Source organism: Thunnus albacares, chromosome 22 (genome assembly GCF_914725855.1).
Source record: "Thunnus albacares chromosome 22, fThuAlb1.1, whole genome shotgun sequence".
In the NCBI taxonomy this organism is placed as follows: Eukaryota; Metazoa; Chordata; class Actinopteri; order Scombriformes; family Scombridae; genus Thunnus; species Thunnus albacares.
Window position 1 is genome coordinate 5,898,109 of NC_058127.1, and position 27,780 is coordinate 5,925,888.

Consider the following 27,780-nt stretch of genomic DNA (forward strand, 5'->3'; position numbering starts at 1 on the left):
CAGATTTAACATCCCTAAATCTCTCTGTGAGGTTCGGTGTCTGACTGTGTGCTACAAATAGAAAGCAGTTGATTGCACTTTCTCGCATTGTTTAGATTTTAAATACTCAATTCAGTTGCACCATATAATTTTAAATACTGATAATAAATTGTTTCACTGTAATTAAAAGTGTGAGCATGCACAATGATGTTGTGTTATTTGAAACATGGAAGCCATCTGAATCATTATTATTTTATACACAAACAGAAGAGTAATAAAGTGGTTGACTAATCAATTTGATTATCTAATTCAAAAGAATGCTCTATATTAAAAATAGTGAGTAAAAATAATGTTATGTGTGTTGCTAATTTCTGCTCACACACAGGCTGTACATCTAAACTGCAAACATTATGCTAAAAAAATATTCACATTTCTTTTCAAAAACTAAAACTACTGTAAAAAACAAAACAAAACAACAACAACAATAAAAAACTGTAGAAAATGACTGATATTAGTTCAGTAAATGTCAGACAACTGAAAACAAAACTTCCCTGCAGGGGTCAGTAGAGTTTCAAAATGAACCACCAGCAGTTGTTTTCCTGACTTCCAGCTTCATGCTGCTCACCAGGCGTAGAGCGATGTCTGATGGCAGCCCACGTCTCACCAGATCATCCTTAAGCTGGAGAAGGGAACAAAAAGTGGTGCTGAAATATGATCACTGTTATCTGAAATATGATATTATGATGTGGCAGAACTGATACAGATTACTCTGAACAACATTTGTTTTCAGTCAGGAGGAACAAAACTATACTGTGCTTATATGAAACATTCTCTCATGACCCTTTTGATCTTGGATGGATACTGACATCAATATATTGTGTATGTGTGGTAAATTCAACCAAGTTCTTGGTACCCCCCTGAGGTTTGGTCTCCCTGCCTTGAAGAGCTGTTAACAACACCAGTTTTGGCTTAAATGAAGGGCTTGACTGGAGTTTCAGTGCTCTAAGAACTCATCAAAACATTACTTTTTTCTTTCCAATTTAAAATTTTGTGTAATGATGAAAACCAACTTAAAGATCAACACAAATTAAAGCTGCAAGCAGTGTTGGTCGGGACCTCACACTCTGGCCCGTCGGGATCAGATCATTTTGCTTTTTAAAAATGAGAGATATTTATTACAAGTATGGTGTGCTTTTATTTTGAAAGATTGATTGACAGGATGAGAATTTTCTGCAGGGTGAGACATGTCTGTCCTGCTCACACCTGTGTCATCAAAATCATGCAAATTTTGGACCCATTCACTTGAATTTCAATCAGTAAATTGAAAACTTTTGATTGAGTTTGTCAAACAAATTATTTTCCTAATTTTCATCAAGTCTATTTTTAGAAAAGGAAAGACTTTTAACCCACATCACCTGGTCAAAGTTTGATTTGAATGGAGAGTGTGAGCAAACCCACACCTTTTTGAACATTTGCTGCCTCCACATAGTTTTAGATACAGTCTTCATTTGAACTTTAAGTGAGTCACGAGACTTTGACCTACAAATCTTGAATTTACATGTTTTTTCTATCTTTTATTGTTTTTGAGATATTAGAGTGTGAGTTTAAAAGTCTTTTCTTGTTCCTCCTGTGATTTTATAATGAGTGTGTATTGCGGAATGTTTCACAGCACTGTGGGAGTGACATCATCAGGAGCAGTTGGAGAGGAGGATTTTAGAGTACGCTTTTTGTGAAATCTCCTCATAAATCCCATGACTTTGGCTACATCTTATATTAAAAATCATTTTTTAGTAGGAAATTTTGTGGTGAATCCATTGATACAGGTTTGAAAGTGGTCAGACTTATAGTTAAGAAGTCAGGAGCCTTTGTTTGACACATGCCCATAGATCCCCATTGGTTTACTTTGTAAGGTGTGATTTGGCACATGCAACTTTCAGGGATTACAAAATCCAAACCAGTCAGTTATTACAAAGTTTTTAACAACATTTTTTCAGCACAGTGTCATAAGTCATGTATCAAAGTTTGAAGCAGATACCATTAACGCCCTCGGAGGAGAAAGCGTTTGTTCGGGGTCCAAAACTGGGGCAAAGTCTTATTTTGAAAGGCTGATTGTGGACTTCCTGTTGGATTTAGGTCAGGGGTGTCAGCATATGATTCGTAGGTCTTGATGAGACAAATAATTGAGTTTTGGTTTGATCTCTCTACGACATTCCTACGGGCCATGGCGGCCATTTTGTTACATAGGTGGCGCTAGAGAGCACATTTTGGCACTTTAGGGGTTAATTTTTACATTTTGTTAAATCTTTCACCAGACCTGATGTGCGTGCCAAATTTGGTGAATTTTTGAGCATGTTTAGGGGGTCACATTTAGGGTTTAAGTGGCGTAATAATAACAAAACAAACAAACAAAGAAACAAACAAACCAACAAACATACGAAAAACAATAGGGTCCTCGCCTAAGGGCAAGGACCCTATTGTTTACAGTAGTCCTCTGCCTTTTGGGCTCGGTCCCTAAAAATATGCTGACACCAAGATGATGGCAAGTGTACACTTTTTTTTAATGATGTACAGTATGAGCCCATTTTTATTAAAGGCTTTTTACTTTTAACCATCTACGTTGGTGCCTGTGATTGGATTTTTGGTGCCACACTCTGCAATTTATAAAGGAATATTTCATTTCCTTTTTAAAATTACAACATATTGTCTGTTAGCAGCACTGACTTTCAAAACAAAAAATATCAGCACTGACCTTTAAAATACCATATTGTACTTTGTATCTACAGTTATTAAAAGGGCTACGGTATATAAATAAACGTAACTTACTTACTTGCTATCAAGCTACATACTGTTCGTTTGTAATGTGAAAAATATTTCTATGTGCCTCAATGAGCTTGTGTGCTCTGGTTTGATCAATCTCAGAAAGAAGTTATTTCTAACAGACATTTCTGCTGCATTGCAAACATAGTGATGAGAGAAGTCTGGCAATGTACCAGTGCTACTATTATGTAATTGACAGTAGTACTGGTACATTGCCAGATGTCTCTAATCACTATGGGTAATACAGACAATAATAAAAGTAGCCAAAGTAATAATTGTGGTTGTTGTAGCAGTCAAGTAGTAAGAGCAAGAAAACTTCACTTTCAGACTTATGACAACTAGAAGAACAGTATTAGTACCAGTGCTAGTAGTTATGGTAGTAATGACATTCCCATCTACCCTTTCTGGCTCCAACAGATTCACCAGCTCACTCTTTTTTAATGGAAACAGCTGTCTTTGGTCCCAGTTTGTCAAACAAACACATCAAATAGGTTCACTAACAGAAAAACAATTACATTTCAGCTATAATCACTATCTTGTGGAACTGCACTCTGCCCAATCGAACACATCTGTCAGCTTTGTAATGTGATTGATGGCTTCTGGCTGCTGTTCAAAACACCACAGATTTACTGTACGTCAGTTCTACCTTGTTCAAGCTTCCCCATTTCACAAATTTAAGCATCCAAAAATGATTAAAACATGTCAATGAGCCACGTCACTACACTGGATCACACGTTCCTTCATCATGAAGAGTATGGGCACGTTAGTCTGTTTAGAAATGGCTCCAAAGACTAAGACTTCTTATGACTTCTTCAAAGACTTCTAAAGGCTTCTTCAGGTGATTATACACTAATTAAAACAAACTTATGAATATTATATTCCATTTCTGCCAAGTCTGTTCCACTAGTTGCCACTAAGTCCACACACTGCACCTTTAACTTAAAAGATTGTGATTGTTATGGTTAGTGTGCAGGCATATGTTACATGACATTGTCTCTCAAATGACACACGTTGGCACCTACCCTTGTTTATTCATGTATTTGTTACAAATTCTATATCAGTATATCAGTAAATAAGATATCCACAGCATCCATCTGATGCTTTGACACGATTGGATGAGAAGAGATTTACCTGTTGTATGACAGTATTTCTGATGTAGTCCTCAGATAGTGGAGATGAAGAGGAAATCCTCATATTCAGACCTACAACAACTAGAAACACAATGGCTACATTACAATGAAGGCCAGAAGGGTGCTGAAACTAAGTAATACAGTAATAAAATACATTCACAGGCCACTCAGTGATGGTTAAAACATCATCATTCGTCATACTCACAGTTGTTTGAGATGTTGAGAGTTGTGTCTTGAGGTGTAGCAACTGAATGTGGACTTATTGAACTTTGTGTAGTAGATGTATTGTTTGGTGTTGCGGTCTGTGGTGCAGTTGCTGAAGAAAAATTGGTTGCACTTGCAGTTGTAGAGGAGACATTTGTTGAACTTTGTGTGGTAGATGTATTGTTGGGTGTTGCAGTCTGTGGTGCAGTTGTTGAAGAAAAATTGGTTGCACTTGCAGTTGTAGAGGAGACGTTTGTTGAACTTTGTGTAGTAGATGTATTGTTGGGTGTTGTGGTTTGTGGTGTAGTTGTCGAAGAAAAATTGGTTGCACTTGCAATTGTAGAGGAGACGTTTGTTGAACTTTGTGTAGTTGATGTATTGTTGGGTGTTGTGGTTTGTGGTGCAGTTGTTGAAGAAAAATTGGTTGCACTTGCAGTTGTAGAGGAGACATTTGCTGAACTTTGTGTAGTAGATGTATTGTTGGGTGTTGCAGTCTGTGGTGCAGTTGTTGAAGAAAAATTGGTTGCACTTGCAGTTGTAGAGGAGACGTTTGTTGAACTTTGTGTAGTTGATGTATCGTTGGGTGTTGTGGTTTGTGGTGTAGTTGTCGAAGAAAAATTGGTTGCACTTGCAGTTGTAGAGGAGACATTTGCTGAACTTTGTGTAGTAGATGTATTGTTGGGTGTTGCAGTCTGTGGTGCAGTTGTCCAAGAAAAATTGGTTGCACTTGCAGTTGTAGAGGAGACATTTGCTGAACTTTGTGTAGTAGATGTATTGTTGGGTGTTGCAGTCTGTGGTGCAGTTGTTGAAGAAAAATTGGTTGCACTTGCAGTTGTAGAGGAGACATTTGCTGAACTTTGTGTATTAGATGTATTGTTGGGTGTTGCAGTCTGTGGCGTAGTTGTCGAAGAAAAATTGGTTGCAGTTGTAGAGGAGACGTTTGTTGAAGTTTGTGTAGTAGATGTGTTGTTGAGTGTTGTGGTTTGTGGTGTAGTTGTCGAAGAAAAAGTGGTTGCACTTGCAGTTGTAGAGGGGACATTTGTTGAACTTTGTGTAGTAGATATATCATTGGGTGTTGTGGTTTGTGGTGTAGTTGTCCAAGAAAAAGTGGTTGTCTTTTGTGGTGTAGTAGTAGAGGGAATGGTGGTTGTACTTTTAGTTGGTGTAGTGGTTATTCGTTCTGTAAACAAAAGTGAATATAAAAGATAGATTATACATTCATTTTATTAATTCAGGAAATCATCAATGGAATTTAAAACATGAAAAAACAGGGAAGAGCTCTACTCACCAGTTCCAACGGTCACAATGACACATCTAAACTCCGAGTGATATTTGGCTGAACTGTGGAGATAAATCAATACTGTAGCTTATTTACAAAATGATGTTGCAAATTATTTTTAAATATTTTAATGGGCAGTTTTTTGTTCAAGAGAGAAATGTAATGCAGATGTAAGTGTCCATACATACAGTGCTCAACAGTTAATTTTATTTATGGCTACTCTTGCAGATGGGACAAAACTTGCTATCGCAAACATTCTTCCATTTTAAAGGAATAGTTTGACATTTTGTGAAATATGCTTTCTTTCTGAGTGTTAGATGAGGAGATTGATATCACTCAAATTAATTTATTTTTTACACATTAATTTTTGTACCAATTAAACAAGATCTAATGTGTTAATTCATGAGCATTAGAAGTTTTCTACCTTCAGACAGAGCCAGGCTAGCTGGTTCCCATCAGTTTTTAGTCATTATGCTGAGCTAAACTAATTTCCTGGCTGTAGCTTCATATTTGCTGTACAGAAATAACAGTGGTATCAATCTTCACAAAATGTGAAATTGTTCCTTTAAAGTTCAATAACCAAGACTACACAGAAGTAATGTTATGAGTGAATTTTGAAGGAAAAAGTAAAAATTAAAGCAGATAATGCTACTCTCTCAACTGATAACATTCCCCAAAACACCTTTCTTTTATTATACCTAAATGTATGCATTAATGACCTAAAACGTATTCCATAAGCAACAGTTGAGTGCTCAGTTTTTAATTAAGGTACTTCTACAGTTGTTCCGTATACTTCTCTAAAGGATAATGTTCATGGGACTGACCTCGACTCTGCCTGGATGACAAAACAGACAGGGTAGCTTTTTCCATTTTCACTCTCAGACGGTGTCCATCTCAGGCTGAACTGTCCTGCTCCCGATGTAGTCTCATTTATGTTGTGTGGTCCGCTGAACAGCAGCTCAGAGATCCTGTAACAAAGAGAAGAGAAAAAAAGGCTTGTCAAGTTAAATACACATTTCCAAATCCTCCCCACCCACGAATGGAGTAAAGTTGTTTTCCGTGATGGCATGATTGTCGCTTTGGCATCTGACTCGGCTTTCTCTTTAATTTTGTTTCCTTCATGACAGTTGAGTCAAATGAGCTAACCATTATTAACCTTTAAAACTCTACACTTGTGAAACTATTTCTGAATCATGGTGCAAAGTCAGCAGGTGCTTACACACAATGTACTGTAGGAAGTATTTCAGGTATTCTTTTGGCTTTGAACGCATACTGTTGTTTCTAATTAACCTACTGTCTGTAAGGCAAGGCGACGCAAGTTTATTTGTATAGCACATTTTAACAACAAGGCAATTGAAAGTGCTTCACATAAACATTAAAAGCATTAAGACAAAGTGCAAAAGAAACACATAAAACAACATTCAATTAACATACAATTAAAAATAGTTGGTAAAGAGTCTGGAGAATCCAAAATAAATATAAGCTAAAATAGCATAAGACATGATAAAATATGAGAATTAAAGTTGCAGTGCAGTGCAGGAAATGAATCAAAAGCCTCAAATTTGATTTAATCAAAGGCAGTGGCAAACAGAAAAGTCATCAGCCTTGATTTAAAAGAACTTAGAGTTGCAACAGACCAGCAGTTTTCTGGGAGTTTGTTCAGATATGTGGAATATAAAAACTGAACACTTCCTCTCCATGTTTGGGGAAAGAAGGCAGTGATGGCATGATTGTCACTTTGGCATCTGACTCAGCTTTGTCTTTAATTTTGTTTCCTTCATGACAGTTGAGTCAAATGAGCTAACCATTATTAACCTTTAAAACTCTACACTTGTGAAACTATTTCTGAATCATGGTGCAAAGTCAGCAGGTGCTTACACACAATGTACTGTAGGAAGTATTTCATGTTTTCTTTTGGCTTTGAATGCATACTGTTGTTTCCAATTAACCTACTGTCTATAAGGCAAGGCGACGCAAGTTTATTTGTATAGCACATTTAACAACAAGTTCACAGTGTTTCACATAAAACATTAAAAGAATTAAGACAAAGTGCAAAAGCAACACATAAAGCAACATTTAAATACAATAAAAAATAGTTAGTAAAGAGTTGGGAGAATCCAAAATAAAAATAAGCTTATATAGCATAAGATAGATCAAATATGAGAATTAAAGTTACAGTGCAGTGCAGGAAATGAATCAAAAGCCTCAAATTTGATTTAATCAAAGGCAGTGGTAAACAGAAAAGTCATCAGCCTTGATTTAAAAGAACAGAGTTGCAGCAGACCAGCAGTTTTCTGGGAGTTTGTTCAGATATGTGGAGCATAAATCTGAACACTCCCTGTTCATGTTTAGTTTTGACTTTGGGATTGAAGGCAGATCTGTCCCAGATGACCAGAGAGGTCTGGAAGGTTCATAAAGTAGTAGAAGATCAGAATTGTATTTTGGTCCTAAACCATTCAATGCTTTACAATCCAACAGCAGTATTTTGAAATCAATTGTTTGACAAACAGGAAGCCAGTGTAAAGACCTCAGAACTGCAGTGATGTGATCCACTTTCTTAGTCTTAGTGAGGACTCGAACAGCAGTGTTCTAAATCAGCTGCAGTGGTCTGATTGATTTTTTAAGGACACCTGTAAAGACTTTCTTATAGTAGTCAATTCTACTGAAGATAAAGGCATGGACAAGTTATTCCACTTTTAGTCGTTCTTTCTTGGCTCCAAAAACAATTACTTCAGTTTTGTCTTTGTCTAATTGAAGAAAATTCTGGTACATCCAGTCGTTGATTTGTTCAATGCACTTACTCAGTGCTTGTTTGGGATTATATTCCCCTGGTGATATGGTTATGTAAATTTGTGCGTCGTCTGCATAATTATGGTAACATATTTTGTTGTTTTCCATAATCTGAGCCAATGGGAGCATGTAGATGTTAAACAGAAGAGGCCCCAGAATGGAGCCTTGGGGAACTCTGCATGTCATTTTTGTCCTCTTAGATGTGTAATTACCTATAGACACAAAGTAGCTCCTGCTTTTTAAGTAAAAATTCACACCGGTTTGGTACTGTGCCAGAAAGTCTCACCCAGTTTTCCCATCTAGTAATATGTTGTAGTCGACAATGTTGAATGTAGCACTGAGATCTAGTAATACTAAGACTGAAATTCTGCAACTGTTTGTTTTTAAGTGGATGTCACTGAAGACCTTAACAAGAGCTGTCTCAGTGCTGTGATGTGGTTAAAATCCAGACATCCTAACATCACTATACAACTGGTACTGTTGCACTCTTGTCAAACCAGCCTTGTGCATTGGCACTGGGGTTACACAACACAACAGATCAGATTCCTTGTGCACCAAACATGGATAACTACTTCTTGTCTAATCAGAGAGTGTTCCACAGGAGATCATTTGCCTGTCGTATTTTATATTTATATTTATAAACCCTTTTAAAAGTGTTTTCTTTTGACTTACGTGGAGTTATTTGCTTGTGCATTGATTCTGATTTCCAGGGTCTGACTGGCAGGGGTGTGCAGTTGAGCTCTGTTGGCTGGGGTTGGAGGCAGGAACTTGGGCAGGTAGAGCCCCTCTGTGCAGGATGGCACCACAGGATCCACTGGAACAATAAAGAAAAGGTTGGTCTGTCCATTAGTCAATCTACCATTTTGGTCTGGACTACAATATCTTGGCAACTGTTGGATGGATTGCCATAAAATGTTGTTTGTCCCCCAGAAGATGAATCCTAATAACTGGTGATCCCATTGTGTTGCCCCTAGTGCTACAAGCATGCACATTTTCAGACAGTTTCTCCTGGACGGAAACAGTTGTTTAAAGAAATAAAAAACAGCGCTTGAGAGAGAAGTTAAATCCTGACTCCTTTCTCACGTCCCAAGAACAGGCCAACCATAGCGTGAAGTGGGTGTGAATATTGGATTGTCAGATTCGGAAAACTACAGAAATTGTCAAAGCCCTCCTAATTCCGATATCGGCCAAAGTGTGGGTGGAGGGTAGGCATTTCCAAAGCTGTTTGGCCACCTTAAAAGCAGTTCTGTCAAAGCATACTGTCCCCTTAAGAGTCTATGGCTTCAACATTTAATGTCAGCGTGATAACATGCTTATGTTTTGCTAGTATAATGTTTACCTTGTTTATCATCTTCCTTTAGCATTTCACCATGCTAACATTTGCTAATTAGCATGAAAAACAAAGTACAGCTGAGGCTGATGTGAATGTCATTAGTTTTGCAGGTATTTGGTCATAAACTAAAATATTGGACAAAATGAAATTTTGGTCTGATGATGGGGTTATATATAAATGTCTGTAGCAAAATTCTTGACAATCCATCCCATAGTTGTTGAGACATTTCACATCACAAATGTCAACCTCATGGTGGCGCTAGAGGAAAAGTCAGGGAATCACCAAAGTCATTAGGATTAATTTTCTGGAAACCACAAACATTTGTACAGTAAGCAGTTATTGAGATATTTCAGTCTGAACCAAAGAGGTGGACCTACCAACTGACAGACAAACATTGCCATCCAGGCTATAAATCCAGGCTATCAAAACATCAAATCTTACCCTTTAATGCAAACTGGACAGGTATTTTGCTGATAGCATTGCTGGTAGTTTTCACCTCCTGTGAACCACTGGTTTGAATCAGGTTGATCGTCTGTCTGGGAAAGTCCTCCATCACCAGCTGCACGACGTACGCACCTTCATTACTGCTATTGGTGGGGCTGAATGACAGAGTACAAGACTGCAAAAGAATAAACCAGAGTCAGAGAAAATTAGAGACAACCTCAAACCCACTAGTTCAGTTCATGTAATAAAATTAAGGCTATAAAGCTATTTTAACACCAGTCAAAATTATGATCAGCTTTTCGTTTTTTTACTTGTTTTCACAGTTTGGAAAACTGGAACAATGTGGTCTCCACACAACAAGGCTGTTCACCATTGATATAATGGTGTTTTCATAAATTGTATTCTCACTTGAAAACCACGATAAATACGTGTTTTTTGGACTGACTTTACTTATTTGCGCCACATATGTTGACTTGGATTATAATGGTGTCATCTTCAAGCGCTAGTGTCTGTTGCATCAGTATCTGCCCAGTTTGTTATAAAACATGAGATTCATTCACATAAGAGTTAATGTAGACAATGGCTACTCACTGATGAGAGGTTGAGAACAGACGGTGGTGTGCAGGGGTCACACTCTTGTAATGTGTCATTTCCATATCTGCATTTAACCTCATCTCCATCAGGGTCGAACGCCAAAAGGTTGAAATCTCTCAGACAGTTTGAAGGAACTCTGAGAGAGTGTGTGTGTGTGACAGAGAGAGAGAGAGAATTTTTTAAATGCCTTTTATAATATTGTATTTAATATTATTGTTGATATTTACATATTATTGTGTAAATATTAATCACCCGTCAATGTTTACAATTTTTTGTACTGCTTTGGCAATATAGGTTTCTGATCTGTCATGCCAATAAAGCTTATTTGAATTTGAATTTGAATTTGAGAGAGAGACTGTTTGGCATTGTGCATGAGTTTCCATGTAAGGCATTTTTCAGGCAGCCAACCTGTGCCAAAATACATGTCAGACCTGTTTTTAATGAGATAAAGGTAAAGGTCAACTGTCAGTCTAGTGAATGACATTCTAATTGAATTCTATGGAACCTTAATTACTTTTTCTTAAATGGTTTTCTCCAGGAAACTACCATGCACCTTTTTGAATTTAGGCTTGAACTTAAACACAAGTCAACAGATTTCCCATTTAAAAGGTGTTTGCCCATAAAGCTGTCATTTTTAATACCTTCTTTTGTGCATAACAAGTTTCAATCTCGGGGATAAAATAAAAAACCCTACGAAGTTCACCCTATGACATAAACTATAGCAAAGAATGCTGGAGGTGATACTTGAGCTGCAGAATACATTAGCACACATTTTTATATTGTGAAATTGGTATCTATAGATATATCTTTTTGTTTTTGAATGTTTTTTTAATTAATGCAGCATTTACACATATTATTTAATCAAATGAAAAATCCAATAATGCATTTAAAGTTCTGTTCATTGATTTGCAACACCCAGAGATACTAAAGGATAGCTACCACAGTATAAACATCTCTGAGGGATAACAAATTTATATTGTTTGATGGAATAAACAGCTGTTTTCAAATGAAAACACAAACACCATCAATCTGATCTCATTGCTTACCAGGCTATGTAAGTTACTGAAGTGCTAAATATATTTTGATAGCAAAATGTGACCCAGCAAAATTGTTTAAAGACATACAGTAATTAATGAAGAAAAACAGTGAGTAGGCTTACCTCGCAACAGGCAGGATGGTAGTCTGTGGTGATGTGTTGGCTTGGCCGGTGTCTGACCGGTTCCTCAGTTCCACCAGAGTCACAGCTCTCCAACTTACAATGTTATTTTTAGTATTGCTTATCCAGCTATTGCTCGCCAACCTTTGGTGGAAGTTCATGGAAAAATCAGTTATTATTTTGCTGCACAGAACCTGTATCCATGTGCAAATAAATAGTTGGCTTTCCAGGAGGCACCAGCACATCAACACTGACCTTTGGCATGAAAAAAAAAAATCCAAACCCCCTCCACCAAAGTGTGGAGGTGGTTTGGATTCCAGGTGGAGGTGGCCTTCAGTGACAATTCGAAAATGACAATGTTTGGCCTGCCGTGAAACAACGGATGGATGGACTTGACCAATTAAAATTTTTACAAAGTACACTCACACCAGCTGAAACGGAGCGTTGCTGGGAACCAGCCGAGTTGAGATTCCCTCTGTCTGACACCATGCATCGCGCTCCTCGTCGATGTTGCCCGTCACTGAGCTCGCACTTCCACAATTCCCGCTGAGGCACGTCCACGTTCCATTTGTGCAAGAATGGAAGTTCGACTTATAGCGAACTACCACCTGTAGTATTATAATGAAGAGATGTTATGGCATTAATGACAACAGCCATGATACAAAAGGGATGTTAACTTGGGAAAAGATGATACTTTGAGGACATTTATCTGTGAACCTGCTGATATACAAAAGTATCTTAATAAAATTATCTATATTGTTTTCTTGAGATAACAGGATAAGTATCAAGATCTGATTTCCCAACAGAGAAATCACATTGTTTTATGCAGGTGATTAAAAACAACAAGAACCTCAAGGAAAGATGTTTTCAAAAGTCTGTGAATCATTTTTTGGAGAAAAAACAAATCTAATTTGAATCCTTTATTGTACAGTATATTTTTGAATAATTATATAATTACCCAAATCCCAGAAATATTGTTTTTTCTGTTTCTATTCCCTAAAGGTCAGACTTATTTACTGGATACTGTCACAAGTTTATGTGCTGTCAAATTTCTTCTTATTGCATTTTCAAAAGGTGAACAACTTGGATTAGAAAGAAAATGTACATACCGTGACAGATCCATCTGCGTGAGTGTTTTTTGGGTAGTAGGTCATCACTGTCCCATAAAAATGACTGGCCTGGGAGCTGCAGACCAGCAGCAGCAGCAGCAGCAGAAGGTGCAACATAGTGAATATAATTACCACACTACAGAAAGATGATAAATGAATACCAACACTAATCCATGTACTTCCAAAGACAGCCTCTTTTCACTCTCTCACTCCCTTTTTATTTGTCTGTGACCTACATGGAAGAATGATTAGATTGAAAGCAAACAATACACAAGGAAATGGTCTGGAATAAGGAAATGTCTCATGTCCTGGTTACAAGTTTATTATTATTATACAATTAGAATTGACAAATATAAAGAGAAACATTAATGTAAACAGAAGATAGAAATCTACCATCTCATCCAAAAAAAACATCTCTTTGATGACTGGTCTGACTGCACCACTGGTGAATTGGGAGCTGTTGATGTTGAGAGCATATTAAAGGATATGGTTGACAGTTTTCTACACTGGAACACTACTCTTCCCCAGGTTTGCTGTATCTCAGTTAGGCTGTGATAATTTGACTAAATTTGACTAAGCACATTTTAGTTTGTATATGCTTCAGAGGCACGAAATTACCACAAACTAATTACCACTCACCTTGGGCCCTGGATTAGATGTGATGTTAAAAGTTTAAAAGTTTTTGTCTTAAACATCAGAGGCTTCTGTCTGTTATTACTATGAGGAAAATCACTTCATTGGTAGCTGGACTGATTCCAAAACTTAGTCTGGAGCAAAGAAGTCAAACAGTCAAATTTGTGTCCCAACAATGAACAATGAACCATCTGAAAAGAATCAGCACCTGGGTAGACACATGTCTGTAAACCATTACCATCAAAAGTCTGATAGGGTGGTGGGACCAGTTCTTAGTGTGCGTTCAAAAGAAAATGCCACTGTGTCTAAAAATGCAAAGGTTGGCGTGACAAAATGTAATTCAATCCAGAAACCTCTGTTTTCAATGATTTCAAGGTAAAAAACAAAACAAAAAACATATGCGCATTTATATATATAATGTATGTATGTGTGTATGGGGACTTTTGGAGATTCTGTACTTTTGACTGATAGGGTATATATATATATATATATACATATATATATATATATATATATATATATATATATATACCCTAAGTGTGTGTGTGTTTGTGTATAGGTAAAGCTATTTGCATATTTAATTTATTTTTTATTCATTACTTCACCTATATAACATATACATGTATAACTTAAGCTATGTCTATAAGAACCATTACTTCTGCACATACAGTATTTTGCACAACTTCTATTTTTAAAACCCACAAGTCAGGTCATATATAGTCTAAGTATTGTAATATTTATATAATGTTTATAATGTATAATAATATTATAATGTATATCGATTTAATTAACTTGACTTTTTATTTTGTTGTGTTTATTAAGGTACTCCTAGTTCTGTTTCCTTGTTTCCTGCACTGCTGTAACATGCAAATATTCTCTCTAGAACTTAATAAAATCTTATCTTATCTAACGCACACACACACACACACACACACACACACACACACACACACACACACACACAGTCTCTCTTTTTCTCCTATACACTTACTCACCCCCCACCAAACACACACACTCTTTTCCCCACTATACAATATTTACATATTTAGCAGAAGTATTTATCTCCCATCACTTATGTCCAGTACACTTATTTATATATTTACCATTTATGTGCAATGTTGCACCTTTGCACCAACTAATGTGCTTATATATAATGTAATGTATATTTGTATATATTTTATCTCGTCTCTCTCTTATCTTCCTCTTCTCTCTCATTTTATTATATATTTTAAGATATGAAAAGAGGCCAAATTTCACTGCCTTCATTGTTGCCACCCGCTGTGTTGCTGTGCATGTCCAGTCAAGTCAAGTCAAGTCAAGTCTAGTCAAGTCAATTTTATTTATATAGCGCCAAATCACAACAGAAGTTATCTCAGGGCACTTTTCACATAGAGCAGGTCAAGACTGTACTCTATAATTTACAGAGACCCAACATTCCCCCATGAACAAGCACTTGGCAACAGCAGCAAAAGAAAACTTCCCTTTAATGGCAGGAAATCTTGAGCAGCACTGGTTTGGTTGAGAGAGAAAGAAGGAGGGGGAGAGGGGAGAAAGAGACAGAGAAGCACAGCAACAACAACAACAATAATAATAGAAATATAATAATAATAATAATAATAATAGCAGGCATTGGACAATAAAACATATTGACTCTCTTGAATCTTATCTTACAGTGTCCCAAATCTTAAATGTTTTATGATCCACCTTTGGTTTTTTAAATTTCTATACAAAAACAAAGGTTGTTAAACATTTGCGATAACATTACTGTGTCCCGCTCACTTTTGAAACTAAACCTGAATGGAAAGTGGGTATGGAGAGCCCTTTAATTCAAAACCCTACCCAAACTGCACACCACCTATCCAGTTACCAGACACCAGGGATCCTCACCAGACACCACCTATCCAGTCATCCTGTGCTGCCACCCAGTGGACAATGGGTGTCAGCACTACTTTTTAACTTAAGCAGTGTTTACATTAGCAAAGAGTAACAATTGTTAGCTTACGGATAGATTAACAGGACATTCCACAGATGTTGGGCCTATATGCTTTGAACTCAGCCACATCATTACATATTTTTGTTTTTTACATCTTTGAACTGTTTTCAATAGAAAAGTGACTACTCTAGTTATTACACAATATGGGGTGCTGAAATTGAGTAAAGGAGATTGTATACCAGGTACAAATTTTAAGCACATCCAAAGTCCTCTTTTAAAAAAAAATCATCTGAACAAAACTTGATATGCATAGAAAACCTGCACACCAAGGCAAATGAGGATTTTTTGTCCAGAAAATAAAAAGGAACCCTCATACAGTGATGATTCTATGACTCTTGATATCAAATATGATATACAGTGTCAAGTTCAGGGACAACAATGCAGCAACTGATGTTGTGACGTCTGTTTTCATCGTTTTTACCTCTTGTTCCTACTTATAGACATCACATGGATGATCACAGCATGAAACATACATTTGTCATACTTACAATCGTAGGACTTTGGGTACTTGTTGTTGCTGTTGGTGTTGTTGTAGAGGCAACAGTCGTAATTTGTGTGGGTATGACAGTTGGTGTTGTGATTATGGTTTCTGGTGTAGTTGTTACTGTAGTTGTTGAATGAGTGGATGCAGTTGTGTTAGTTGTCGGGTCCATAAACAAAATTGAAAATTAAAGATTGATTATATATTAGCTTTATCAATCCAGGAAACCGGGTGTTCAGTACATGTACAACTAGTTTGGAGCCAGAAGAAAGAATAACAATTGTCACAGGTGGTGTGTATCAGGTAGCAGGGTAGGGACCCAAAAGCAGACTATACAGTCAGGCATGGACAGTTCAGTAAATTTATTGTCAAAAGTGAAGATACAAAAGCTCACAGGCATGAGTGGCAAGTCCAAACAGTCTAAATAGCAGTAGTATTAAATCCACAGAGGTGCAGGGATGAGATATGGAGAAGTCCAGACAGGCAAGCAGGTGCAGATATTGTACAGGTCCAGGTAATCGAAAACAAACCCGAAAGCACTGACAATAAGCAACATGACATCAATAATGAACTGACAAGGGAAAAAAAAAGGATCTGGGCCAGTATATGAAGTAAGTGGCTGATGAAGGAATGAGTTGCAGGTGAGGATGGGTGGAGTAGGTCAGGTAACTGCAGGACTGATGAGTGAAGTGGGAACAGCTGTGTCGATGGGGAAAGGAGGGAAAGTCTGAGGGCATCTGGTGGACAGTTTGAGGATGACAGGTCTGGGGAGGTGGAGGATGGTACAGTACATGGCCTGGGGAGGTGTTATCAGTTGGTTGCAATCTGCAACCTCACCTCTAGATGCCACTAAATCCTACACACTGGTCCTTTAAAAGACTGTTCTACTTCGGCTGTTTTTACACAACATTTTAACTCAGTACGATCGCCTTACAATGATGAAAGTTGGGAAGTCAAAGAAAATTCAATATGTGCTATCCAGTATTTGCCATTTGTGGCCACAAATAGGTCCATGGTGTACACAAAATCAACAGCAACAGCAGCAAAAACACTGAAGACAGTTGTTGGTTAGCAAAATAAAAACTTTTAAAAAAATTCTTCAGCAGAAACATGTTTTTACATTCATACATAAAGCCATTACAACCACAGGCTTAAGTAGTTTGTGTCTTTGAAGGTTGCCAACCTATTGGAGGAAAAACAGCCAGAAGGAGCAGAATAAAGGACCCTGACTTTAAGGGGAGAAAATGTGTTATACATTTATTTCCTCCAAGCAGATTTAACATCCCTAAATCTCTCTGTGAGGTTCGGTGTCTGACTGTGTGCTACAAATAGAAAGCAGTTGATTGCACTTTCTCGCATTGTTTAGATTTTAAATACTCAATTCAGTTGCACCATATAATTTTAAATACTGATAATAAATTGTTTCACTGTAATTAAAAGTGTGAGCATGCACAATGATGTTGTGTTATTTGAAACATGGAAGCCATCTGAATCATTATTTTATACACAAACAGAAGAGTAATAAAGTGGTTGACTAATCAATTTGATTATTTAATTCAAAAGAATGCTCTATATTAAAAATAGTGAGTAAAAATAATGTTATGTGTGTTGCTAATTTCTGCTCACACACAGGCTGTACATCTAAACTGCAAACATTATGCTAAAAAAATATTCACATTTCTTTTCAAAAACTAAAACTACTGTAAAAAACAAAACAAAACAACAACAACAATAAAAAACTGTAGAAAATGACTGATATTAGTTCAGTAAATGTCAGACAACTGAAAACAAAACTTCCCTGCAGGGGTCAGTAGAGTTTCACAATGAACCACCAGCAGTTGTTTTCCTGACTTCCAGCTTCATGCTGCTCACCAGGCGTAGAGAGATGTCTGATGGCAGCCCACGTCTCACCAGATCATCCTTAAGCTGGAGAAGGGAACAAAAAGTGGTGCTGAAATATGATCACTGTTATCTGAAATATGATATTCTCTCATGACCCTTTTGATCTTGGATGGATACTGACATCAATATATTGTGTATGTGTGGTAAATTCAACCAAGTTCTTGGTACCCTAAAAAATATGCTGACACCAAGATGATGGCAAGTGTACACTTTTTTTTAATGATGTACAGTATGAGCCCATATTTATTGAAGGCTTTCTACTTTTAACCATCTACGTTGGTGCCTGTGATTGGATTTTTGGTGCCACACTCTGCAATTTATAAAGGCATATTTTATTTCCTTTTTAAAATTACAACATATCGTCTGTTAGCAGCACTGACTTTCAAAATAAAAAATATCAGCACTGACCTTCAAAATACCATATTGTACTGTTCATTTGTAATGTGAAAAATATTTCTATGTGCCTCAATGAGCTTGTGTGCTCTGGTTTGATCAATCTCAAAAAGAAGTTATTTCTAACAGACATTTCTGCTGCATTGCAAACATAGTGATGAGAGAAGTCTGGCAATGTACCAGTGCTACTATTATGTAATTGACAGTAGTACTGGTACATTGCCAGACATCTCTAATCACTATGGGTAATACAGACACTAATAAAAGTAGCCAAAGTAATAATTGTGGTTGTTGTAGCAGTCAAGTAGTAAGAGCAAGAAAACTTCACTTTCAGACTTATGACAACTAGAAGAACAGTATTAGTACCAGTGCTAGTAGTTATGGTAGTAATGACATTCCCATCTACCCTTTCTGGCTCCAACAGATTCACCAGCTCACTCTTTTTTAATGGAAACAGCTGTCTTTGGTCCCAGTTTGTCAAATAAACACATAAAATAGGTTCACTAACAGAAAAACAATTACATTTCAGCTATAATCACTATCTTGTGGAACTGCACTCTGCACAATCGAACACATCTGTCAGCTTTGTAATGTGATTGATGGCTTCTGGCTGCTGTTCAAAACACCACAGATTTACTGTACGTCAGTTCTACCTTGTTCAAGCTTCCCCATTTCACAAATTTAAGCATCCAAAAATGATTAAAACATGTCAATGAGCCACGTCACTACACTGGATCACACGTTCCTTCATCATGAAGAGTATGGGCACGTTAGTCTGTTTAGAAATGGCTCCAAAGACTAAGACTTCTTATGACTTCTTCAAAGACTTCTAAAGGCTTCTTCAGGTGATTATACACTAATTAAAACAAACTTATGAATATTATATTCCATTTCTGCCAAGTCTGTTCCACTAGTTGCCACTAAGTCCACACACTGCACCTTTAACTTAAAAGATTGTGATTGTTATGGTTAGTGTGCAGGCATATGTTACATGACATTGTCTCTCAAATGACACACGCTGGTACCTACCCTTGTTTATTCATTTGTTTGTTACAAATTCTATATCAGTATATCAGTAAATAAGATATCCACAGCATCCATCTGATGCTTTGAAACGATTGGATGAGAAGACATTTACCTGTTGTATGACAGTATTTCTGATGTAGTCCTCAGATAGTGGAGATGAAGAGGAAATCCTCATATTCAGACCTACAACAACTAGAAACACAATGGCTACATTACAATGAAGGCCAGAAGGGTGCTGAAACTAAGTAATACAGTAATAAAATACATTCACAGGCCACTCAGTGATGGTTAAAACATCATCATTCGTCATACTCACAGTTGTTTGAGATGTTGAGAGTTGTGTCTTGAGGTGTAGCAACTGAATGTGGACTTGTTGAACTTTGTGTAGTAGATGTATTGTTTGGTGTTGCGGTCTGTGGTGCAGTTGCTGAAGAAAAATTGGTTGCACTTGCAGTTGTAGAGGAGACATTTGTTGAACTTTGTGTAGTAGATGTATTGTTTGGTGTTGCGGTCTGTGGTGTAGTTGTTGAAGAAAAATTGGTTGCACTTGCAGTTGTAGAGGAGACGTTTGTTGAACTTTGTGTAGTTGATGTATCGTTGGGTGTTGTGGTTTGTGGTGTAGTTGTCGAAGAAAAATTGGTTGCACTTGCAGTTGTAGAGGAGACATTTGCTGAACTTTGTGTAGTAGATGTATTGTTGGGTGTTGCAGTCTGTGGTGCAGTTGTTGAAGAAAAACTGGTTGCACTTGCAGTTGTAGAGGAGACGTTTGTTGAACTTTGTGTAGTTGATGTATCGTTGGGTGTTGTGGTTTGTGGTGTAGTTGTCGAAGAAAAATTGGTTGTACTTGCAGTTGTAGAGGAGACATTTGCTGAACTTTGTGTAGTAGATGTATTGTTGGGTGTTGCAGTCTGTGGTGTAGTTGTCGAAGAAAAAGTGGTTGCACTTGCAGTTGTAGAGGGGATGTTTGTTAAACTTTGTGTAGTAGATGTATTGTTGGGTGTTGCAGTCTGTGGTGCAGTTGTTGAAGAAAAATTGGTTGCACTTGCAGTTGTAGAGGGGACGTTTGTTGAAGTTTGTGTAGTAGATGTGTTGTTGAGTGTTGCGGTCTGTGGTGCAGTTGCTGAAGAAAAATTGGTTGCACTTGCAGTTGTAGAGGAGACATTTGCTGAACTTTGTGTAGTAGATGTATTGTTGGGTGTTGCAGTCTGTGGCGTAGTTGTCGAAGAAAAATTGGTTGCAGTTGTAGAGGAGACGTTTGTTGAAGTTTGTGTAGTAGATGTGTTGTTGAGTGTTGTGGTTTGTGGTGTAGTTGTCGAAGAAAAAGTGGTTGCACTTGCAGTTGTAGAGGGGACATTTGTTGAACTTTGTGTAGAAGATATATCATTGGGTGTTGTGGTTTGTGGTGTAGTTGTCCAAGAAAAAGTGGTTGTCTTTTGTGGTGTAGTAGTAGAGGGAATGATGGTTGTACTTTTAGTTGGTGTAGTGGTTATTCGTTCTGTAAACAAAAGTGAATATAAAAGATAGATTATACATTCATTTTATTAATTCAGGAAATCATCAATGGAATTTAAAACATGAAAAAACAGGGAAGAGCTCTACTCACCAGTTCCAACGGTCACAATGACACATCTAAACTCCGAGTGATATTTGGCTGAACTGTGGAGATAAATCAATACTGTAGCTTATTTACAAAATGATGTTGCAAATTATTTTTAAATATTTTAATGGACAGTTTTTTGTTCAAGAGAGAAATGTAATGCAGATGTAAGTGTCCATACATACAGTGCTCAACAGTTAATTTTATTTATGGCTACTCTTGCAGATGTGACAAAACTTGCTATCGCAAACATTCTTCCATTTTAAAGGAATAGTTTGACATTTTGTGAAATATGCTTTCTTTCTGAGTGTTAGATGAGGAGATTGATATCACTCAAATTAATTTATTTTTTACACATTAATTTTTGTACCAATTAAACAAGATCTAATGTGTTAATTCATGAGCATTAGAAGTTTTCTACCTCCAGACAGAGCCAGGCTAGCTGGTTCCCATCAGTTTTTAGTCATTATGCTGAGCTAAACTAATTTCCTGGCTGTAGCTTCATATTTGCTGTACAGACATAACAGTGGTATCAATCTTCACAAAATGTGAAATTATTCCTTTAAAGTTCAATAACCAAGACTACACAGAAGTAATGTTATGAGTGAATTTTGAAGGAAAAAGTAAAAATTAAAGCAGATAATGCTACTCTCTCAACTGATAACATTCCCCAAAACACCTTTCTTTTATTATACCTAAATGTATGCATTAATGACCTAAAACGTATTCCATAAGCAACAGTTGAGTGCTCAGTTTTTAATTAAGGTACTTCTACAGTTGTTCCGTATACTTCTCTAAAGGATAATGTTCATGGGACTGACCTCGACTCTGCCTGGATGACAAAACAGACAGGGTAGCTTTTTCCATTTTCACTCTCAGACGGTGTCCATCTCAGGCTGAACTGTCCTGCTCCCGATGTAGTCTCATTTATGTTGTGTGGTCCGCTGAACAGCAGCTCAGAGATCCTGTAACAAAGAGAAGAGAAAAAAAGGCTTGTCAAGTTAAATACGCATTTCCAAATCCTCCCCACCCACGAATGGAGTAAAGTTGTTTTCCGTGATGGCATGATTGTCGCTTTGGCATCTGACTCGGCTTTCTCTTTAATTTTGTTTCCTTCATGACAGTTGAGTCAAATGAGCTAACCATTATTAACCTTTAAAACTCTACACTTGTGAAACTATTTCTGAATCATGGTGCAAAGTCAGCAGGTGCTTACACACAATGTACTGTAGGAAGTATTTCAGGTATTCTTTTGGCTTTGAACGCATACTGTTGTTTCTAATTAACCTACTGTCTGTAAGGCAAGGCGACGCAAGTTTATTTGTATAGCACATTTTAACAACAAGGCAATTGAAAGTGCTTCACATAAACATTAAAAGCATTAAGACAAAGTGCAAAAGAAATACATAAAACAACATTCAATTAACATACAATTAAAAATAGTTGGTAAAGAGTCTGGAGAATCCAAAATAAATATAAGCTAAAATAGCATAAGACATGATAAAATATGAGAATTAAAGTTGCAGTGCAGTGCAGGAAATGAATCAAAAGCCTCAAATTTGATTTAATCAAAGGCAGTGGCAAACAGAAAAGTCATCAGCCTTGATTTAAAAGAACTTAGAGTTGCAACAGACCAGCAGTTTTCTGGGAGTTTGTTCAGATATGTGGAATATAAAAACTGAACACTTCCTCTCCATGTTTGGGGAAAAAAGGCAGTGATGGCATGATTGTCACTTTGGCATCTGACTCAGCTTTGTCTTTAATTTTGTTTCCTTCATGACAGTTGAGTCAAATGAGCTAACCATTATTAACCTTTAAAACTCTACACTTGTGAAACTATTTCTGAATCATGGTGCAAAGTCAGCAGGTGCTTACACACAATGTACTGTAGGAAGTATTTCATGTTTTCTTTTGGCTTTGAATGCATACTGTTGTTTCCAATTAACCTACTGTCTATAAGGCAAGGCGACGCAAGTTTATTTGTATAGCACATTTAACAACAAGTTCACAGTGTTTCACATAAAACATTAAAAGAATTAAGACAAAGTGCAAAAGCAACACATAAAGCAACATTTAAATACAATAAAAAATAGTTAGTAAAGAGTTGGGAGAATCCAAAATAAAAATAAGCTTATATAGCATAAGATAGATCAAATATGAGAATTAAAGTTACAGTGCAGTGCAGGAAATGAATCAAAAGCCTCAAATTTGATTTAATCAAAGGCAGTGGTAAACAGAAAAGTCATCAGCCTTGATTTAAAAGAACAGAGTTGCAGCAGACCAGCAGTTTTCTGGGAGTTTGTTCAGATATGTGGAGCATAAATCTGAACACTCCCTGTTCATGTTTAGTTTTGACTTTGGGATTGAAGGCAGATCTGTCCCAGATGACCAGAGAGGTCTGGAAGGTTCATAAAGTAGTAGAAGATCAGAATTGTATTTTGGTCCTAAACCATTCAATGCTTTACAATCCAACAGCAGTATTTTGAAATCAATTGTTTGACAAACAGGAAGCCAGTGTAAAGACCTCAGAACTGCAGTGATGTGATCCACTTTCTTAGTCTTAGTGAGGACTCGAACAGCAGTGTTCTAAATCAGCTGCAGTGGTCTGATTGATTTTTTAAGGACACCTGTAAAGACTTTCTTATAGTAGTCAAGTCTACTGAAGATAAAGGCATGGACAAGTTATTCCACTTTTAGTCGTTCTTTCTTGGCTCCAAAAACAATTACTTCAGTTTTGTCTTTGTCTAATTGAAGAAAATTCTGGTACATCCAGTCGTTGATTTGTTCAATGCACTCACTCAGTGCTTGTATGGGATTATGGTCCCCTGGTGATATGGTTATGTAAATTTGTGTGTCATCTGCATAATTATGGTAACATATTTTGTTGTTTTCCATAATCTGAGCCAGTGGGAGCATGTAGATGTTAAACAGAAGAGGCCCCAGAATGGAGCCTTGGGGAGCTCTGCATGTCATTTTTGTCCTCTCAGATGTGTAATTACCTATAGACACAAAGTAGCTTATGCTTTTTAAGTAAAAATTCACACCGGTTTGGTACTGTGCCAGAAAGTCCCATCCAGTTTTCCCATCTAGTAATATGTTGTAGTCGACAATGTTGAATGTAGCACTGAGATCTAGTAATACTAAGACTGAAATTCTGCAACTGTTTGTTTTTAAGTGGATGTCACTGAAGACCTTCACAAGAGCTGTCTCAGTGCTGTGATGTGGTTAAAATCCGAACATCCTAACATCACTATACAACTGGTACTGTTGCACTCTTGTCAAACCAATCTTGTGTATTGGCACTGAGGTTACACAACACAACAGATCAGATTCCTTGTGCACCAAACATGGATAACTACTTCTTGTCTAATCAGAGAGTGTTCCACAGGAGATCATTTGCCTGTCGTATTTTGATATCTAAATCCTTTTAAAAGTGTTCTCTTTTGACTTACGTGGAGTTATTTGCTTGTGCATTGATGCTGATTTCCAGGGTCTGATTGACAGAGGTGTACAGTTGAGCTCTGTTGGCTGGGGTTGGAGGCAGGAACTTGGGCAGGTAGAGTCCCTCTGTGCAGGATGGCACCACAGGATCCACTGGAACAATAAAGAAAAGGTTGGTCTGTCCATCAGTCAGTCTACCATTTTGGTCCAGACTACAACATCTCAACAACTGTTGGATGGATTGCCATAAAATGTTGTTGGCCCCCAGAAGATGAATCCTAATAACTGGTGATCCCATTGTGTTGCCTCTATTGCTACAAGCATGCACACTTTCAGACAGTCTCTCCTGGACGGAAATAGTTGTTTAAAGAATTAAAAAACAGCACTTGAGAGAGAAGTTAAATCCTGACTCCTTTCTCACGTCCCAAGAACAGGCCAACCATGGCGTGAAGTGGGTGTGAATATTGGATTGTTGGATTCGGAAAACTACAGAAATTGTCAAAGAAATGTATAAATGTAATGAATGTATGTATGAATGTAATGAATAAATGTCTGTAGCCAAATTCTTGACAATCCATTCATTCTCTGAAACATGAATATCTTTACAAAGTGGTTGTTGAGATATTTCAGTCTGAACCAAAGAGGTGGACCTACCGACCGACAGACAAACATTGCCATCCATAGTGCCAACTAACATAGATATGCACTCCAAAACAAATGTTTTCACTCAGTCAAGATCAGCTATAAATCCAGGCTATCAAAACATCAAATCTTACCCCTTAATGCAAACTGGACAGGTATTTTGCTGATAGCATTGCTGGTAGTTTTCACCTCCTGCGAACCACTGGTTTGAATCAGGTTGATCGTCTGTCTGGGAAAGTCCTCCATCACCAGCTGCACGATGTACGCACCTTCATTACTGCTACTGGTGGGGCTGAATGACAGAGTACAAGACTGCAAAAGAATAAACCAGAATCAGAAAAAATAAGAGACAACCTCAAACCCACTAGTTCAGTTCATGTAATAAAATTAAGGCTATGAAGCTATTTTAACACCAGTCAAAATCATGATCAGCTTTTTCGTTTCTTTACTTGTTGTCACAGTTTGGTCTTTGGTCAAAGGTTACTCAGTGAGCCAAGACTAAAACACATCCAGTGTAGAAAACTGGAACAGTGTGGTCTCCACACAATAATGCTGTTCACCATTGAGATAATGGTATTTTCATAAATTGTATTCTCACTCGAAAACTAAGATAAATGTGCGTTTTGGACTGACTTTACTTATTTGCCCCAAATATGTTGACTTGGATTATAATGGTGTCATCTTCAAGCACTAGTGTCTGTTGCATCAGTATCTGCCCAGTTTGTTATAAAACATGAGATTCACTTACATAAGAGTTAGTGTAGACAATGGCTACTCACTGATGAGAGGCTGAGAACAGATGGTGGTGTGCAGGGGTTACACTCTTGTAATGTGTTTGTGTCATTTCCGTATCTGCATTTAACGTCGTCTCCATCAGGGTCGAACGCCAAAAGGTTGAAATCTCTCCGACAGTTTGAAGGAACCCTGAGAGAATGAGAGAGAGAGAGACTGAGATGAGATTGAGGTTCTTTGGCATTGTGCATGTTAAGCATTTTTCAGGCAGCCAACCTGTGCCGAAGTACATGTTGGACCTGTTTTGGCGAGATAAAGGTAAAGGTCAACTGTCAGTCTAGTGAATGACATTCTAATTGAATTCTACGGAACCTTAATTACTTTTTCTTAAATGTTTTCCCCAGGAAACTACCTTGCACCTTTTTGAATTCAAGCTTGAACTTGAACACAAGTCAACAGATTTCCCCTTTAAAAGGTGTTTGCCCATAAAGCTGTCATTTTTAATACCTTTTTCTGTGCATAACAAGTCTCCTCAGGGGTAAAATAAAAACCCTACAAAGTACACCCTAAGAAATAAACTATAGCAGGGAATGCTGGAGGTGATACTTGAGCTGCAGAATACATTAGTACACATTTTTATACTGAGAAGTTGATATCTTTATAGATATATCTTTTTATATTGTAAATTTTCTGGGTAAATTAATTGAAAACCTGTTTATGGATAAAATAACTGGACAGAAATGTTGTCGTTTTTTTTTAAATTAATGCAGCATTTACATCACAGATTATTTAATCAAAATGTGACCCAACAAAATTGACATACAGTAATTAATAGTGAAAAACAGTGAGTAGGCTTACCTCGCAACAGGCAGGATGGTAGTCTGTGGTGATGTGTTGGCTTGGCCGGTGTCTGACCGGTTCCTCAGTTCCACCAGAGTCACAGCTCTCCAATTTTTAATGTTATTTTTAGTATTGTCTATCCAGTTGCCGCCTGCCAACCTTTGGTGGAATTTCATGGAAAAATCTGTTATTATTTTGCTGCACAGAACCTGCATCCATGTGCAAATAAATAATTGGCTTTCCAGGAGGCACCAGCACATCAACATTGACCTTTGGTATGAAAAAAAAAAATCCAAACCACCTCCAAACTTTGGTGGAGGTGGCCTTCAGTGACAATTCAAAAATGACAATGTTTGGCCTGCCGTGAAACAACGGATGGATGGACTTTACCAATTAAAATTTTTACAAAGTACACTCACACCAGCTGAAATGGAGCGTTGCTGGGAACCAGCCGAGTTGAGATTCCCTCTGTCTGACACCATGCACCGCTCTCCTTGTCGATGTTGCCCGTCACTAAGCTCTCACTTCCACAATTCCCGCTGAGGCACGTCCACGCTTCATTTGTGCAAGAGTGAGAGTTTGACTTATAGCGAACTACCACCTGTAGTATTATAATGAAGAGATGTTATGGCATTAATGACAACAGCCATGATACAAAAGGGATGTTAACTTGGGAAAAGATGATACTTTGAGGACATTTATCTGTGAACCTGCTGATATACAAAAGTATCTTAATAAAATTATCTATATTGTTTTCTTGAGATAACAGGATAAGTATCACAAGATCTGATTTACCAACAGAGAAATCACATTGTTTTATGCGGGTGATTAAAAACAACAAGAACCTCAAGGAAAGATGTTTTCAAAAGTCTGTGAATCATTTTTTGGGAAAAAAAAATCTAATTTGAATCCTTTATTGTACAGTATATTTTTGAATAATTATATAATTACCCAAATCCCGGAAATATTGTTTTTTCTGTTTTTATTCCTTAAAGGTCAGACTTATTTACAGGACACTGTCACAAGTTTATGTGCTGTCAAATTTCTTCTTATTGCATTTTCAAAAGGTGAACAACTTGGATTAGAAAGAAAATGTACGTACCGTGACAGATCCATCTGCGTGAGTGTTTTTTGGGTAGTAGGTGAGCACTGTCCCATAAAAATGACTGGCCTGGGAGCTGCAGACCAGCAGCAGCAGCAGCAGAAGGTGCAACATAGTGAATATAATCACCACACTACAGAAAGATGATAAATGAATACCAACA

General features: G+C 37.3%; 1 protein-coding gene and 1 long non-coding RNA gene across 2 annotated transcripts; both read right to left on the bottom strand.

The window, feature by feature from the left end:
• Window positions 1-617: 617 nt before the first annotated feature.
• Window positions 618-12,215, bottom strand: LOC122974464. Its single transcript, XM_044342497.1, has 8 exons — window positions 12,153-12,215; window positions 9,974-10,151; window positions 8,872-9,013; window positions 6,234-6,377; window positions 5,419-5,471; window positions 4,132-4,921; window positions 3,928-4,007; window positions 618-658 (listed from the first exon to the last, which is right to left on the bottom strand). The coding sequence occupies exons 1-7, from the start codon at window positions 12,213-12,215 to the stop codon at window positions 3,959-3,961; spliced, it is 1,419 nt and encodes a 472-aa protein (XP_044198432.1). The 3' UTR covers window positions 618-658; window positions 3,928-3,958.
• Window positions 12,216-17,518: 5,303 nt separating this feature from the next.
• Window positions 17,519-20,009, bottom strand: LOC122974522. Its single transcript, XR_006400395.1, has 3 exons — window positions 19,580-20,009; window positions 19,376-19,455; window positions 17,519-17,868 (listed from the first exon to the last, which is right to left on the bottom strand). It is a non-coding gene; the product is annotated as an uncharacterized LOC122974522 (long non-coding RNA).
• Between the last annotated feature and the right edge of the window lie 7,771 nt (window positions 20,010-27,780).